At 48.9% G+C, this 15,775-nt stretch overlaps 1 protein-coding gene across 1 annotated transcript in view; it reads right to left on the bottom strand.

Moving 5' to 3' along the window:
• The window catches only part of ABHD2 (abhydrolase domain containing 2, acylglycerol lipase), a 107,531-nt gene that overhangs the window by 29,257 nt on the left and 62,499 nt on the right, over positions 1–15,775 (bottom strand). Inside the window, exons 4-5 of the mRNA XM_047086662.1 lie at positions 14,793–14,968; positions 11,696–11,863 (exon numbers count right to left, since the gene is read on the bottom strand). Of these exons, the coding sequence (XP_046942618.1) occupies positions 11,696–11,863; positions 14,793–14,968 (344 nt within the window). The remainder of the gene's footprint in view (positions 1–11,695; positions 11,864–14,792; positions 14,969–15,775) is intronic.

Genomic DNA, 15,775 nt, shown 5'->3' with positions numbered 1-15,775 from the left:
GCTCTGTCTCTGGGCCATTCCTTTTCAGACTTTCCTTTCCCTTCCACTTGCAGGAAGCAACTTTCACGTGTGGAGGCATTGCTCTGCCTTTTGGAAGCTTCTGGAAGCAGGGCTGTCGGCCTGGTAGCAGCTTTCTGCGTATTTCCTCAAAGCCAGGTTTCTACAGGGGGTGAGTCTCTGCTCTACACAGCCAGGCACCTCCTCTAGGTCTGGCAAACGCCAGTCTTTAAAGCACATATCAAGTGCTTTCTGGTAATCTTTCTTATAAAGAGTGAACCAGAAAAGCAGCATCGAGGTTAAATCACTGTGAGATTTAAGCGCTAGTGATAGCCCAGTGGTTCTCAAAGTGTTGTCCCTGGGCCAGCAGCAGCAGCATTGCAGAACTGTTCAAAATGCAACGTCTCGAGATCGTGACCTGAGCCGAAGTCGGACCCTTAACCGACTGAGCCACTCAGGTGCCCCAAAGATTTTAATTTTTTAAAGTTTTATTTATTTATGTAATCCTGCACCCAAGGTGGGGCTCTAACGACCCCGAGATCTAGGGTCACATGCTCCTCTGAGTGAGCCAGCCAGCTGCCCCCTAGGCCTGTCTATCTTTACTCAGGTTGAGACTAATTACCTGAGACCTAGAACAGATGTTCAGATGTCACTGCGGCGGTTACAAAACTCAGATCTGTTACACTACCGAGAAGCAATTACAGCTAATGGTGGAGACACCTCGGGAGCCTCAATTTAATTAAATCCAAATACATCTGATGTGGATGAAGGGCCAGCCCTGCCTAATGCTGGACAAGCTGTTTGGATGTTGTGTGAAAAGCTGCCTTCTCTCCCAGGCAAGGGCACGGTGTCGGCCCAGCTCCAGGCTCTGCCTTCTGGGAGGCGCCGGGTTCTCCTGGGATTTCCACCTGACGACAGTTCCCAAACATCCTCAGGGACTGGGAGCCACTCCCCGGACTGTTCTAAGAGCTACAGGATCTGTTTTTTCATCCCAGGAGGATTTTAATGGGGTTCTATGTATTTAATCCTTGTGGGATTTAGCACTGGTAACAAGATTTAGGTATCTAATCTCGTTGAGCTTTTAAAAGACAGGACGAAACACGAGCCACTAACCTGGCCTTAGAAAGAGGAGTACCACAAGCCATCTGGGAAAGGCAACCTGCCGAGAACAAGAACGACTTTTCTTCAGCCTCACGCCCCTGGAGAAGGACAAAGCTGAGGCCACCCGGCAGCTACTTTCACGGGAGCCATTTCCCAAGCGGCACCAGTGTGACTAAGCTGGCTCAGAGACAGGGATGCAGAGACTCAGGGCTCCTGGTGGATGGAGACTCTGAGTCACCGTCATCTGTATATTCTCCACGCCAGGCCTGGGCCCAGAACGTGGTGGGTGTGCCACAAATGACAGCACCGTAAGGAGGAGGTTTGAATCGTGTGGCACTCGAGCACACACTACTGGCCAGCGTGACCGTGGCGGGGACGGGCAAGAAGTACCTAAATATCTTCCCCGCTAAGTGTAATCCAAGAGAACGATCTGGTCAGGCTAACAACGTGACTCCTGGTGGGCGACCAGCGGCCCCTGTCATTTCTCAGTGTTGTGAAAGCCACTGCAAAGCGGAGTCACTCGGGAGGAAAACATCTGCAGAAATTAGAGTGAGAGCCCTCTCTGCATAGCATGGGAGCTGGCCTTGTCCTTCTCCCTGAAAGATTTTCACGAGTGAGTGCTTTTAGCTCTATTTCCGCAGGTATGTGGTATCTAAAACTATCTTTTCTGTCTGTCTGTCTTCACTTTCTGTCTGAAAGCAAAGTATCCAGATCTGATCCTAGAAGCACAGAGCCCGTCACTGCTTCTCCACAATTCTGCTCTGGGTATTTTCTACCCCCATCACGTTCCCGAACTCTGGGCCCTCAGCCCCATCGCCACGCGCGGTGACTCCCGGCACATGATCTCGCCAGATGGTTTTCCAAGATGTTTGAGCCTCTGCAAATGCACCACCTTCTCTGTCACGTTCTCCCTCCACCCACCTCCTCCTCCCTCCCACCTTTCCGTGTCCTTCTGCCATGGTAACACTCAACGGTTGCAGAGGCCACACAACTCGTGGTGGTCAATCTGGAATCATGAATGTGATCCAAAACTGAGTCCCCATCAATCAAAATGGTACATAGGAGAAGCTTATGGAAACATCTGCACTCATGATCTAATCAAAGGTCTTCAGACAGATTGAGCAGTAAAAACACAATGGAAGTTCCTTAAAAATCACTGTCTGGGCACCTGGGTGGCTCAGTCAGTTGGGCACCTGACTCTTGATTTAGGCTCAGGTCATGATCCCAGGGTCATGGGATCAAGCCCCACATTGGGCTGTGTGCTGAGCATGGAGGCTGTTTGATATTCTCTCTCTCTCTCTCTCTCTCTCTCTCTCAAACAAAACAAAAATCACCGTCTGCACCTCCTTACGACAAGATGGCTTGGAGCCTGGGTGATCTCTACAGTATGCTACAGCAGGGTGGCCGTAGATACTAGTTTGCCTGGGAGAGTCCCGGAGTTGGTCTTTTGTTCTGACATAGTCATTAAGGTCTTCTTGTACTCTCAAAAGTTGGGATGCTAAATCATATGGTCACCCTAGGTACAGGACCTCCCCTGCCTTCTAAGGTTGAAATGCTGCCTTCTAAGCAAGGCAAAGTTTCCTGGCCTTACCTTGTGGTTCCAAAAGATAGTTTAAAAAAAAAAACAACAAAAAAAAACCAACCCAAGAAATCCCAGTATTAATTAAACTCAGTAAGACATTATACAACACCTTCTCCAAGCAACAGAAGACACCTCTTCTCCGCTTGATGTCTGATGCCAGAAATTCAAGGGTTAAGAAGTAAGGGAAGGGCTTGCCTCCATGTTTAAACTCATAGGGAAGGCAATTTAAATCATTTGAGACCATTTGCCGTGCCACAATGGCAGCTCTGTGTTTGGTCAGGGGTGGGTACAAGTTCTCGGGAGGTTCCTGATCCTAAGGATGCAGTCACCTCACAGGGGCCAAAGTCAGGTTGTTTTTATTCCTTTCCCCTGATGCAGAAGTGACTTTAAAAATCCTAAAATTTCTCTCTTATAATCAAGATCAAAGTCATGGTCCCTTTGTCACTTGGCTCAACTTCAAGAGCAATCTGGGAAACAGAGGTCACAAGAACCACACTGGATAATTATGGTTTTTAGTTCATTCCTTGGCTGGTGGACTTGATCCAGTTGTCCTTTGCTCTGACCATGAATCCTGGACGATTGGGATAAGGCATTTAGCCAAACACAGAAAGATGCAGCAAAACGCTTCCTTCTTTTACGGGTCTCCTGCATCATCACCGACAAAAATACTTATATTCCAAACAGTGTCTGGGTTAGGAAATCAATACAGTCGATAAAGAGTAAGCCAACGTGTTCACGGCTATAGTGTTTCAATTAAAGATTAGGCTCTTTAGAATAAATACACTTCGAAAAAATCTTTAAGACTTCTATATCTTCTTGCATTTTCAAGTGTTATTTATCGATCTCACCCACATGCCAGGGCTGTGTCCTAGGTCTGATCCCGTGAAGTATCCGGCTCAGTAAGAAATTTAAAAGACTGATAAATTGCACTCTTGTGGGTCCCACTTGTCATCCTGACACTTTCACATTTTATTTATGGTCAGATCAGCTAATGTCAATTCATTTAATTCATCACAAAAGAAATTTAATATTTTCTAGCTTAACAAACGTATGAACTAGACTGCAACAGGTGGTGAGGAATTTTTTTTTTTTTTAAGAATGAAAATAATTTGGGGCGCCTGGGTGGCTCAGTTAAAGGTCCGACTCTTGATTTCGGCTCAGGTCATGATATCGCGGTTCATGAGATCAAGCTCCACCTTGGTCTCCGTGTGCCGACAGAGCAGAGCCTGCTTGGGATTCTCTCTCTCCTTCTTGCTCTGCCCCTCCCCCCCAAGCCGTACTCTCCCTCTCTAAATAGATAAAAGAAAATGAATGAAAATAACTTTTAAAAGGCTGAAATAGAGCGAGAAGAGCACGAGCTACAATAAAAACACTTTGCCTACAGTGACTCTAAGAGCTGGCTATGCACAGCACCCAGAAGAGCTGAGCTGGAGGCGGTGGCCCCACCCCAGGGCCACCACACCGGGTAAGGCACCAGCTCCGAAGGTTGTGCAGTTAGAAAGGCAGAACGGCATCCTTTGAGATCACCACCGGGGCCGGGCTGTTTCTGTACGCGGAGTCAGAACTTGCACCAGGCTCGAGACAGAAAGAATCTTCTGCTCAACGAGCATAGCTTGTCACACTGGTCTCACATGCAAAAACTGACATGCGGTCAACGGCACGAAGCTGAGGCAGAGGCGAGCTCATTTAAGACTTCCGCCTTTTCTCCTCTAGGTCGGTTCACGGGAAACATACAGACAATAGTCATTGCCACTTACTTACTGGTATTTGCTACACGCTTTTATACTGATGCCAACTTTCTTGACAACCTTTGTGAACCAGGCGTTCAAACCCCCACCTGCTGGGCTCTGAAACACAGGCTCTGTCCTTACGCAGGCATTTCCTGAGCATCTCTCTCTAAGTGATATGCTAGATGCGGGAGATTGATGTCACAACTCACAGGAAAATTGAAAAGCCACATCTGGTCCCTGTCCTTCCACGTTCACTGCTCGGACAGACCGTGGCCCTGTGTTCTTCCCGCCTCATGGTGAGCAGTTCCTCACCAGCCTGGGAGCTCCACGAGGGCTGGTGCCGTGCCCACCACCTGTGTTCTCAGGGACGCTGGCCCCTCGGAAGCCTCTAGATGCTGGATGAACAAAAGAGGGGGGCCCAAACCTTCCAGGCCCTTTGCTGTGGCTCTGAGAAGCCCCTGGATATGCTTTTGCCTTCCACCGAAAGTGTATGTGAGCGGAAATCCTTTCCTCACTCCCCAGCGTACCGGCAGGAGGCGGTCTGTCCCTCGGGCAGGCGATGTGGCTCATTGTTCAGAAACATAAGCTTCCGGACTAGACGGTCTGGGTTGAAAACCCGGACCACCCACTGAGCAGCTCAGTGATCTGGAGCGAGTCACGAAACCTCGCTGGGTTCCTCCTCTGTAAAAGGGGGACGGCTGATTTAATACATCCCATCAAGGGCTTAGGACAGTGCCCGGCACACAGCAGCTGCCCTGTAAGTGACAGCGATTAACACAAACTGTAATGAGCACGGCCACCGCGGCGGGGCAATTTTTAAACACGCAGCTGTCTCCCTGCTCCCGTGCGGCCCTGATGAACCGTATCCTACACAGGATGGGCACGACCACAGAGGCAGTGCTGAGCCGGGGTTGAGAGCCACACGATCCGAAGGCTGCTTCCGTCACTTACTAGCCGTGCGACCCCGAGCCCGTGGAGGACACTAGCACCTCCCTCCAGACGTCAGCGACGGTCAGGAACACGTGCTCGGCGCGCCCCGGCACTCATCAGTGTGACATAAATGGGACCTGCTGTCACTCAGGATTGTCTTCAATGGCTTCAACCTTCAAAGGCAGCGTGAAGGATTCTAAGTCACGAGAACGCCTCAGTATCCATTTAGGAAATTCTCGTGTTCGGGAGAGATCTGTACTTAACAATTTCTAGTCCCATCAGCTCAGATGTCCAATGGCAAGGGACTCTGTTACATGGTCTGGAACGGATTTAGTCTGTCACGTGGGGAAAGGTCTGGTACCGTTTTCTCAGAGACACCTGAGGGGGCGGGGGGGGGGCAGTGAGCTGAGGAGGTAAAACTTCCTCCTGACACCCTCTTTAGATTTTCCTCTGGTCAAGATCAGTATTCACAGTGGCTTGATGGCCCGCCATCTGCTCAAGAGCGGCGCGGCCTGCGCAAGGGAAGGCTCACGTAGCCATCAGGCGCATCTGTTTGAGACGTGGTTTGCCACTCCCGCCCTACAAACTGTCACTTCATGTCCCTCACCTGGGTCCTTGTTCTAGGGCACTTTCTAGGCGCCAAGCAGGATTCTGGGCTTGGGGAATCACACCATGGAGCACAGAGACTGCTGGCCCCCATGGCAGGGATGCTGAGAGGGACGGGATGAGGAGGCGAGGGCAGGCCACAAGGGCTCTCCAAGAAGAGACTAAATGTCGAGACCCAAATGACAAGAAGCCGCCGAGGGAAGACCCGAGAAGGGCCATCCAGAGAGAGCATGGCCAGACCCCCCCATCGGCAGCCCTCCCCCCAGTGCCTGGTGTCAGCATACGCTCTGTAGCTCGTCCTGGGATCCGGAACCCCCTTCACGTCACATCCAGTCCTCCCACCCGCCCGAGGCCGACATGGTGGGGGGCCTATGACAAGCGAAGGGAAGGAGATTTAAAAGAGGCTTAAGACAGCTCTCTGCTTTCTTTGACCTCTTCCACTGAAAAGTAGAGAAAGGAAAGAGAGAACGAGGGGCAGTAATATTTAAAGAAAATAAGTAAAAGGTTTAAGAAATCTATCATCCAACTGCAATGTACAGGGATGGATTTGGCTCCTGAATCAAGCAACTAAAGGGGAAGAAAAACAAAGGAAGAAGCCAGTTGGGGAAAGTGAGGTGCTAATGAGGAATGTGGGTGTTTTAGGGGTGATGGTGGTATGATACGTTATTTTATGAGCCGAACCGTGTTGAAGTTCTAGCCCCCACTGCCTTAGGATGTGACTGTACTTGGAGGAAGGGCCTTTAAAGAAGTAATTAAGTTAAAACGGGGTCATTGGGAGGGGCCCTAATCCAACCTGACCGGTGTCTTTATAAGAAGAGGAGATTAGGACACCGACAGGGGGAGACACGGACATAAATGCACAAGACAAGGAGAAGAACGCATGAGCTCCGAAGAAACCAAGCCTGCCCACACCTTGAACTTGGACTCCCGGCCTCCAGAACGATGAGAAAATAAATGTCTGTAGTTGAGGCCACCCAGACTATGGTATTTGTTATGGTAGTCCTAGCAAACTGAAACAGTTTACAGAGAGTCCGCGTATCTTAGCATCATCCGCTAAAATAGTCCCAGACGGAATGATGGGCTCTCTGGGACCAGCTCCAAAATAATCTTCGAGAGGAAGGAAAGGGCAGGAAGGGGGTGACGGGTGAAACAAGCCTGGCCATAAGTTTAGTAAATTGTTGAGGTCAAATGGTGGGCACAAGGGGTTTATTTGGATTCGTTTTACTATCCTCTCTATTTTGTGTATTCTGACTATCTCTCTAAAAAAAGGTTTTTGAGAAACTGAAGAGGAAACATCTTGTAGGTCGTCCGCCTTTCCGGAAAACTACTGCGATCTAACAAACAATAGGAATTTGCTTCTAAAATTCTAATGAAACAAACTGTAACAGCAACAAATGAAAGGAAAGGGTTAGCTGGCTTTGAGTGACTGTGTGTGTTGGGGGGGTGGGGACTGAGTTCTCCCTGGATGGACCGACTTCACCCCCGGGATCTCCCTTGCTGAGATTCAGCTCGCCAGCCCAGACACGCCATGCTCTGACCCATGTGACCTTGAGGACCTGTTCAAATGCTTTTCCTGGAAGAATCCTTCCTTCTACAACATGACAGCTTGCCTCTGGAGACAGGCTGTTTTCTTTCTTTCTTTCTTTCTTTCTTTCTTTCTTTCTTTCTTTCATTTTCTTTTTTAATGTTTATTTATTTTTGAGAGAGACAGAGACAGAGTGCAAGCGGGGAAGGGGCAGAGAGAGAGGGAGACACAGAATCCGAAGCAGGCTCGAGGCTCCGAGCTGTCAGCACAGGGCCCTATGCGGGGCTCGAACCCATGAACTGTGAGATCATGACCTGAGCCAAAGTCGGACGCTTAAAGGATTGAGCCACCCAGGCGCCCCCAGGCTGGTTTTCCTTTGCTGCTGCCTCACCCATCACACTGCTGTAGGATTGTTTACCAATAGTCCCATCTCTTCCCATGGAACTTTATCTGGGCCACAGACAGGCTGATCCCTCCCTTGCTCGTGTTAACAGATCTTCAAGTATTTGAAAAAAAGAATAAACCAAACATTTAATAAATGGTTACGACATGTCGGGCACTCGGCTGCCTGCTAAGTCCTCAGGAGCCCATGTTTAACTGTAAAATTGGAAGCCCCGTTTTGCTGTTGAAGAATCTGGAACTGAGGTTAGAGAGCCGCTCCAGGCCACAGCAGGCAGCAGCAGGGCCGCTCTGTGACCACGCGGAGCACGGAGCCTACTCTTCTCGGCTCCTTCAGCCCATCTCCCGGCTTGTGTGCGAATGTCTCCTGACCCAGTGTCCTTTCCCGACGGCCCCTGGCACAGCACCCCCGGGGGCGGGGGCCTGGACCACCCACACCCAGCGCTTCTACCAGCTCTTGCGTGATCCCGGCCCCTGGGGCCGCCAGACCCAGGCTCTCCTCTCCGCTCTCCTACCGCCTGGCTCTGTGCCTTGCCCGAATTACTTAACCTCTCTGCGCCACAGGATGCCTTTTCATCACAATTTTGCTAAGTGTCTCCCTGGTTGCTGTGGAGATCAAAGGGATTACATCTGTGTGAGACATCAGCACGGGGTCCCGCACGCAGTAAGTGCCCCCGCTGGCATTTCTGGTCTTGTTTTTGGCACACTGTTGCTGTTAGCGCTCCCCAGTCTGCCTCTGTCTGGGGTCCTGAGGTCACACCATGCCTCCCCATCTTCAACTTGTATAGGTGGATTTTTATATCCAAGCACAGGACCTTATAACCATTCCCCGTCGTTCTCATTTTTGTTAGGTTCTGCCCATTCGAAAAAAAAAAATTGTTTCATGTTTATTCATTTTTGAGAGAGAGAGAGAGAGGCAGACAGACAGACAGACAGACAGGGGAAGGGCAGAGAGAGGGAGACACAGAATCCAAAGCAGGCTCCAGGCTCCGAGCTGTCAGCACAGAGCCCGACTCCGGGCTCTAACTCACAAACCGTGAGATCATGACCTGAGCCGAAGTCGGACGCCCAACCGACTGAGCCAGCCAGGCGCCCCTCTGCCATTTTTTAAAAAGAGAATTGGTTTTATCTTTTTTTTTTTTTTTGAGAGAGAGAGGTGTAAGCGAGGGCAGAAGGAGGGGGAGGGAGAGAATCCCAAGCAGGCTCCGTTCTCAGCACAGAGTTGGTTGGACGAGGGGCTCGATTTCACAACTGTGAGATCATGACCTGAGCCAAAATCAAGGGTCAAGGGTCGAACGCTTAACTGACTGAGCCACCCAGGCGCTCCAGATTTTGCCATTTCTGCTTTTTGGATGCAATCCTGTCTCCCACACGCTCGCTATTCTCCATGTGCCTGAGTTATCTGTAAATCTGGACCTTCACCTATATCTTCAAGCCACTGACCAAACTGTTGAACGGAAGAGTCTGTAACACAGTGTCCTTAGTTGTGGGAGTGAGCGCAGAGAAGCAGCGGGGCACGAGGCACCCGGGCTGGCACAGAGCAGGTGCGCCCTTGCACATCACCAGGAGCAGCATAAACCAGAGGAAACTCGCTAAGAGGACCATCTGACAAGATGTACGAATACACATAAAAAATGTTGACTCTGAGATTCTACTCTTGGAAATTTATTTATTTATTTATTTATTTATTTTTTTTCAATGTTTATTTATTTTTGGGACAGAGAGAGACAGAGCATGAACAGGGGAGGGGCAGAGAGAGAGGGAGACACAGAATCGGAAACAGGCTCCAGGCTCCGAGCAATCAGCCCAGAGCCTGACGCGGGGCTCGAACTCACGGACCGCGAGATCGTGACCTGGCTGAAGTCGGACGCTTAACCGACTGCGCCACCCAGGCGCCCCTCTACTCTTGGAAATTTAATCCACAGTAGTCATTAAAGAGAAAAAAAATTCTACGCGAAAGATATTTATGGTATCATCTTTTAAAATGCTGAAAAACTCGGGGCGCCTGGGTGGCGCAGTCAGTTAAGCGTCCGACTTCAGCCAGGTCACGATCTCACGGTCCGGGAGTTCGAGCCCCGCGTCGGGCTCTGGGCTGATGGCTCGGAGCCTGGAGCCTGTTTCCGATTCTGTGTCTCCCTCTCTCTGCCCCTCCCCTGTTCATGCTCTGTCTCTCTCTGTCCCAAAAATGAATGAACGTTGAAAAAAAAAATTTTTTTAAATGCTGAAAAACTCGAGGGGCGCCTGGGTGGCTCGGTCAGTTGAGCATCTGGCTTCGGCTCAGATCGTGATCTCACAGTTTGCGAGTTCGAGCCCTGCGTCGGGTTTGTTGCAGTCAGCGCAGAGCCCTCTTTTCAGATCCTCTGTCCCCGTTTCTCTCTGTCCCTCCTCTGTTCTCAATCTCTCTAAAAAATGAGTAAACATTAAAAAATTGTTTTAAAAAAATGCTGAAAAACTCTAAATATACTAAAGGGACTACAGAGAGGAACAGTTACATAAACCATGAGGGAAGCTATTACAAAGATCAAATGTAATGACTGTGCACCTGTTAGCAAATACAAGATTATTTAAATTAGGTCACCTTACATATACACACCTTGACTGCGACTACATAAAAACTATGTACCCAGATAAAAGAATGGGAAGGTTAAAAAATAGAAAATTACAATTATGGTGAGATTATATTTATTTATCACTATTCTTTTTTAATGTAATTTTGAGAGAGAGAGTACAAGGGAGGGAGGCGCAGAGAGAGAGGGGGACAGAGGATCTGAAGCAGGTTCTGCACAGACAGCAGCGAGCCCCGTGTGGGGCTCGAACTCGTGAACAGTGAGATCGTGACCTGAGCTGAAGTTGGACACTTAACCAACTGAGCCACCCGGGTGCCCCAGTTATGGTGAGATTATAGATGCAATTTTCAATTGTTTCCCATTAAAACACACAATAATTTATGTGGGTATAAACAACCCCGTTTGCACATACTCAAACACATACTTTGTGGGTTTTTTTTTAGTTTAAAAAACTTTTCTTTAAGTTTATTTATTTGTTTTGAGACGGTGCAAGTGGGGGAGGGGTAGAGAATCCCAAGCAGGCTCCACGCTGCCAGCGCAGAGCCCGACGTGGGGCTGGAACTCATGAAACCATGAGATCACGACCTGAGCTGAAACCAAGAGTGCGACGTTTAACTGACGGAGCCATCCAGGAGCCCCTATACTCTATGTTTCTTATTTATGTGTACATCTACAACATGAAGGGAGACTCAAATAAGAATCAAGAACCGGGGCAGTCCGGAAGACAGAACCTTGGCTAATGCAAGACTCCAACCAAAGGCCAGAAGCATCTGTCTGAGTGTGAGAACCAGTTCCTGTCTTCAAGGACCTTGGGATCCCATGAGTTGTCGGTGTGCCAGATTCCCTTCTCACGGTCGTGCGTGTGCCTTACCGCAGCCCTGGCACGCCAGTCACCAGAGTCCTGAGGAACGAGCAGGAGGATGGCACCGTGGGCAAGGGCATTGGCCGTCCGGCTCCTGGCCCTGCTCTGACACTGGCCAGCAGGGGACCTGGGGCAAAACCTTCCCCTCTGAGTTTCGCTCTCTGTCTCTAGGAGGCAGGATGAGATGGGGGTGGCTACGGTGCCCATCTGAGAGGCTGATGTGAAGCGTGGCATCGTGAATGCCCAGTCCAAGCCTTATCACCATGTGCCCCACTGCCGCTCGCAGACGGGCATAAATTCTGCACTTAGCAAGGTAAAGCTAGTTAACCAGTTAACGGCACACTCGGAGTGCGAACAGCAGTAAGGGGGCCTCCAGTTGGCCGTGCCCGTACTTACCGTAGGTGAACATGCGTGGTGACGTCAGCTCAATGTTGGGCAAGGCCCCCAGGTGGTTGAGCACGGCGCACCGGTAGCCATTTTTCTGCGCGTAGTCGACAAAGGTGCGGATGTACTGCTTCTCGCTGTGATTGGCGATTCCAGGGCAGATGACCATGGTAATGTCATCTACAGGGTGAAGAAAGAGAGCCCGACACATCCAGTAAACGGTGAGGATAAATGGCCACCACTACACATCCCTGGCTGAGAAAACAGCAGGAGGGAACTTCGCGTTGAATTTCACGCACTTCTCTGGGAAGAGTAGCCTTCCCTTCGAGCTGGAGTTGTCTACACCAGTGCTTCTCACACTATTTATGCCAAAGGGTCAGTTTTTAAAATTTCCGACCGTGGACAGATACTTTTGAAAACGAGGATACAAATCAATCACCGGAAAGACAAAATGAAAAAAAAATTTAAATCTCCATTTCTTACTATTAGATTCGACAGATAAAAAGTTTCTCTGCCACATTGCTGTACAAGTTCCCAAATCTCACTCTCAATTTCTGTCTGAAAGCCTGCATGAATGGTGGAATGAATGAATAGAAAAGTAAAAAGCAGTATCCGCACAGACTTCTCTGACCAAGGAATTTTACTTCCAGGTGTTTATCCTACAGATACACCTGTACGTTGGGAAAACAAGATCCATACCGTATCGGGGATAATGGCAAAAGATTGAACACAACCTAAATGCCCAGAAACAGGGGTCTGGTTGAATAAATTGTTGCACATCCAAGTGATGAAATGTTATGTAGCCCTTAAAAATGATGAGAGGCATCTTTACATATACTGATAGGGCAAGCGCCCCAACGCATATTAAGTGGAAAAAAAGCAAGGTGCAGAAAACGGTTATGATAACGCTGCTGTTTGTGTGGAGGAAAAAAAGACATCTATGTTTATAAATGTATCCACTAGCTCTGGAGTCATACGTAAGAAACCTAACAGTGGGTACCACTGCGGAGGGCCCTGGGGCGGGGGGTACAGGGGTGGAAGAGAGACTTATACTTTCTCTGTGTATCTTATAGGTACCTCTTGGATGTTCTAACAAGAGCATGAATTACCCACTTGAAAACATGAATACACAGTCTTCCTTCATTTTTAAGAAAATTTTTGCATAGCGTTCCTTTAAAAGGAAAGTGGTATCTAGGGTATCAAGTCTGATCATAAATGTCCCTTCCAAAAGTTAAGATGAAAACAACTTTTAAATTCTTCTTGAATGTGCAGAACTTTACAGACATGACCTAGCAGCTCCAGCTCTCGGACTCTCGCCTCAAATTTTATGGTTAAGGGTGCTCACCATAGAATTACGTACAGTAAGAAAACTGTGAACTCCACAGTGGATGAATCATTAAACGGTGGCATGACCATATTGTAGAATATTAATCGTTCAGATCATGGTTTTGAAGACTTTTAGGCTTTGAATGACAGGAGAAACATATAACATAATGGATAATCGTTCAGACTTTGGAAAAACAATGCATTTGAACTGGAAGGAAACACAATGCCAACAACAGAATTCTGGGTGGTGGGATTCTAGGTGGTGCTTATTTTCTTTTTAAAATATTCCTATGTTATCTAAATTTTCCAAAATGAGTTTTTAGCCCTTTTGTAGCCAGGAAAAAAAAAAATCATGGAAAAGAAAAAAAAAAGGGCTGCTATTTCCTAGAGCATCTCTTGGACACGCGTACAGAACCACCTTCATCCGTCCCCTTCTGGGGACGGGGGGTGATACACAGGAATGAGTAAACAAAACATCAAAGGTTGTCCCTTTTCAATTTTCCGTGTTGGTCCTGGGAGGAAGAACAGAGTGGTGAAATCAAATTTTGTGCTTTACTGGTGGGAGCGAGAGCATTAGAAGCAAGAGAAAAAAGCATTTGATGGTACGGCGGAGAAACAGATATTTGAACGATGAGCTATGAGATGTGTAAACACAATGGGGACTCCTAACCCATTCATTTATTCATTCCTTCTGGGACTGCCGAGTGGGAGGCTGCCGCTCGGGGCTCGGACCCCATAAGGTCACAGAGTGGCAGGTGCCGCGGAGAACTGAAGCAGGAAGGTGTGGTGGATTTACACGGGAAGGAAACACCAGCGAGGGGAGGTGGGGGCCGTCCCCCTGGGGAGGGGACGTCTGAGGTGAGACCTGATGACAAGAAGGAGGCGGCCACGGGGAGGGAGGTCTGGGGACGAGTATTCCAGACAAAGGGAACGTAAACTAAAGCTTCGTCGTTGGCTAGTCAACGGTTCCGGTTACTAAGAATAACTGAGCGCTTTAACACGTTTACTGCAATTTACTCACAAATAGTCACCGAGCTCCTAGAAAACACTAGGTGCCTTGTGCACTTCAGAACTCAAAAGAACTCTCTCCCGGGAGGAGCAGCCGTCAAAGGAAGCCACCATGCTAACATGAGTCCTCACCGTGGACCCTTTCCGATGGGTCCCTACTCGGGGGCTGGACCGAGCGATGCCAAATTCTAGCAACAGTGGCAGTCGGAGTGGCTTCTGAAAGACGGGTATCCCACACCCTTGCATAAATGGACCTCAGTGTGGCTTTTTGTCCGTGGAAAGCTAAGCAGAGGGCACCTGAGAGCCTGTTATGTGCGAGTACCCAACAAATAAGACCAGCCTGTACTGCATCTCTGAGCCTCAGTTTCCTCATCCATAAAGTAAGGATAACAAGGTACCAACCTTGTTGCCAGGGTTAAGCGAGATTCCAGGATATTTAAAGCACTTAGAAGAGTCTAGCTTTTATTGCTGTCATCAAACCAGAGGCGTGGTCCTGGGGGGCCTGGGCTCCAAGTTCTCCCTCGACCCCTCACACCCAGGTTCTGTATTTCACAAGCGGATTCACAAACTACTCAACAATGTTCTCTGACGGGCCCTGCGCGGTGAGTTGCAAGCATGAGACAGAGCTAATCCCTGCGGTCGCTCCGAACTGATGGACCTCAGGGGACTTCCTAGCAGCCCCCAGGTGTGACGGTGACTTGCTGGCATGAGGATCTCCACCGCGCTCCCTCACTGGCCGGTGCGATGGCCCAATCACAGACCCACGCTAGCTTACCTCCAACACAGTGCTCAGCCAAGGGCTCAAAGAGGTCGAAGGTCGAAGTGGCTCCGTCGGACATGGTGATGAACTTCCGGTGCCCATACGGGTGTGGCGACCTCACCCTTCCCATCTTCCCATACAAGGCTGTTTGGATGTGTCCACTTTTCCCCCAGATCAACGGTGGGATGTATCTAAGAAAGGAGGAGAGGAGAGGTCAATTATCCCCACATTCCTTGAACAATGCGTGGAGAAATTTTTGAGCAGGTCTTTCAACCTATTTAAGTTTTTTTCCAGACAAATTCTCTATACTAAGGATACATGAGACCTTCTTTAAAAGTTTTTTTTTTAATGTTTTATTTGTTTTTGAGACGGAGAGAGACAGAGCATGAGCGGGGGAGGAACAGAGAGAGAGGGAGACACAGAATCTGAAGCAGACTGCAGGCTCCGAGCTGTCAGCACAGAGCCCAACGAGGGGCTCGAACCCACGAACCGTGAGATCATGACCTGTGCCAAAGTCGGCCGCTTAACTGACTGAGCCACCCAGGTGCCCCAAGATTTTCTTTTTTCTTTCTTTTAAAATGTTTTAAAAATGTTTTTATTTTTAGAGAGAGAGAGACAGAGTGCGAACAGGGGAGGGGCAGAGAGAGAGGGAGACACAACATCCGAAGCAGGCTCCAGGCTCTGAGCCTGTCGACACAGACTTATGGACTGTGAGATCATGACCTGAGCTGAAGTCAGACGCTCAACCGAGGCACCGAGGCACACCCCCCCCAAGACTTTCTTTACCTTATATCCTTGCCGTGATTTACCTCTTTTGCCCATTTATTAATACATCCTGCATCAGATTAGCTCTAGGAATCACCAGGACATGCTTACGTAGACAGGATTTCAAATTTACAGTGTTAAGTAATTCAATATGGGTTATTTCTCTAAGGCACGTTAAAAAGAAAAGAAGCAATACATTTTGAACACATGCTACTTGACAGGGTTAGCCTCAT

The sequence above is a fragment of the Lynx rufus genome, unplaced genomic scaffold, assembly GCF_022079265.1.
Source record: "Lynx rufus isolate CCGP_SWC_20201006 ecotype Redwood Valley unplaced genomic scaffold, mLynRuf1.p SCAF_21, whole genome shotgun sequence".
In the NCBI taxonomy this organism is placed as follows: domain Eukaryota; kingdom Metazoa; phylum Chordata; class Mammalia; order Carnivora; family Felidae; genus Lynx; species Lynx rufus.
This window is presented reverse-complemented; position numbering and strand designations above follow the sequence as displayed.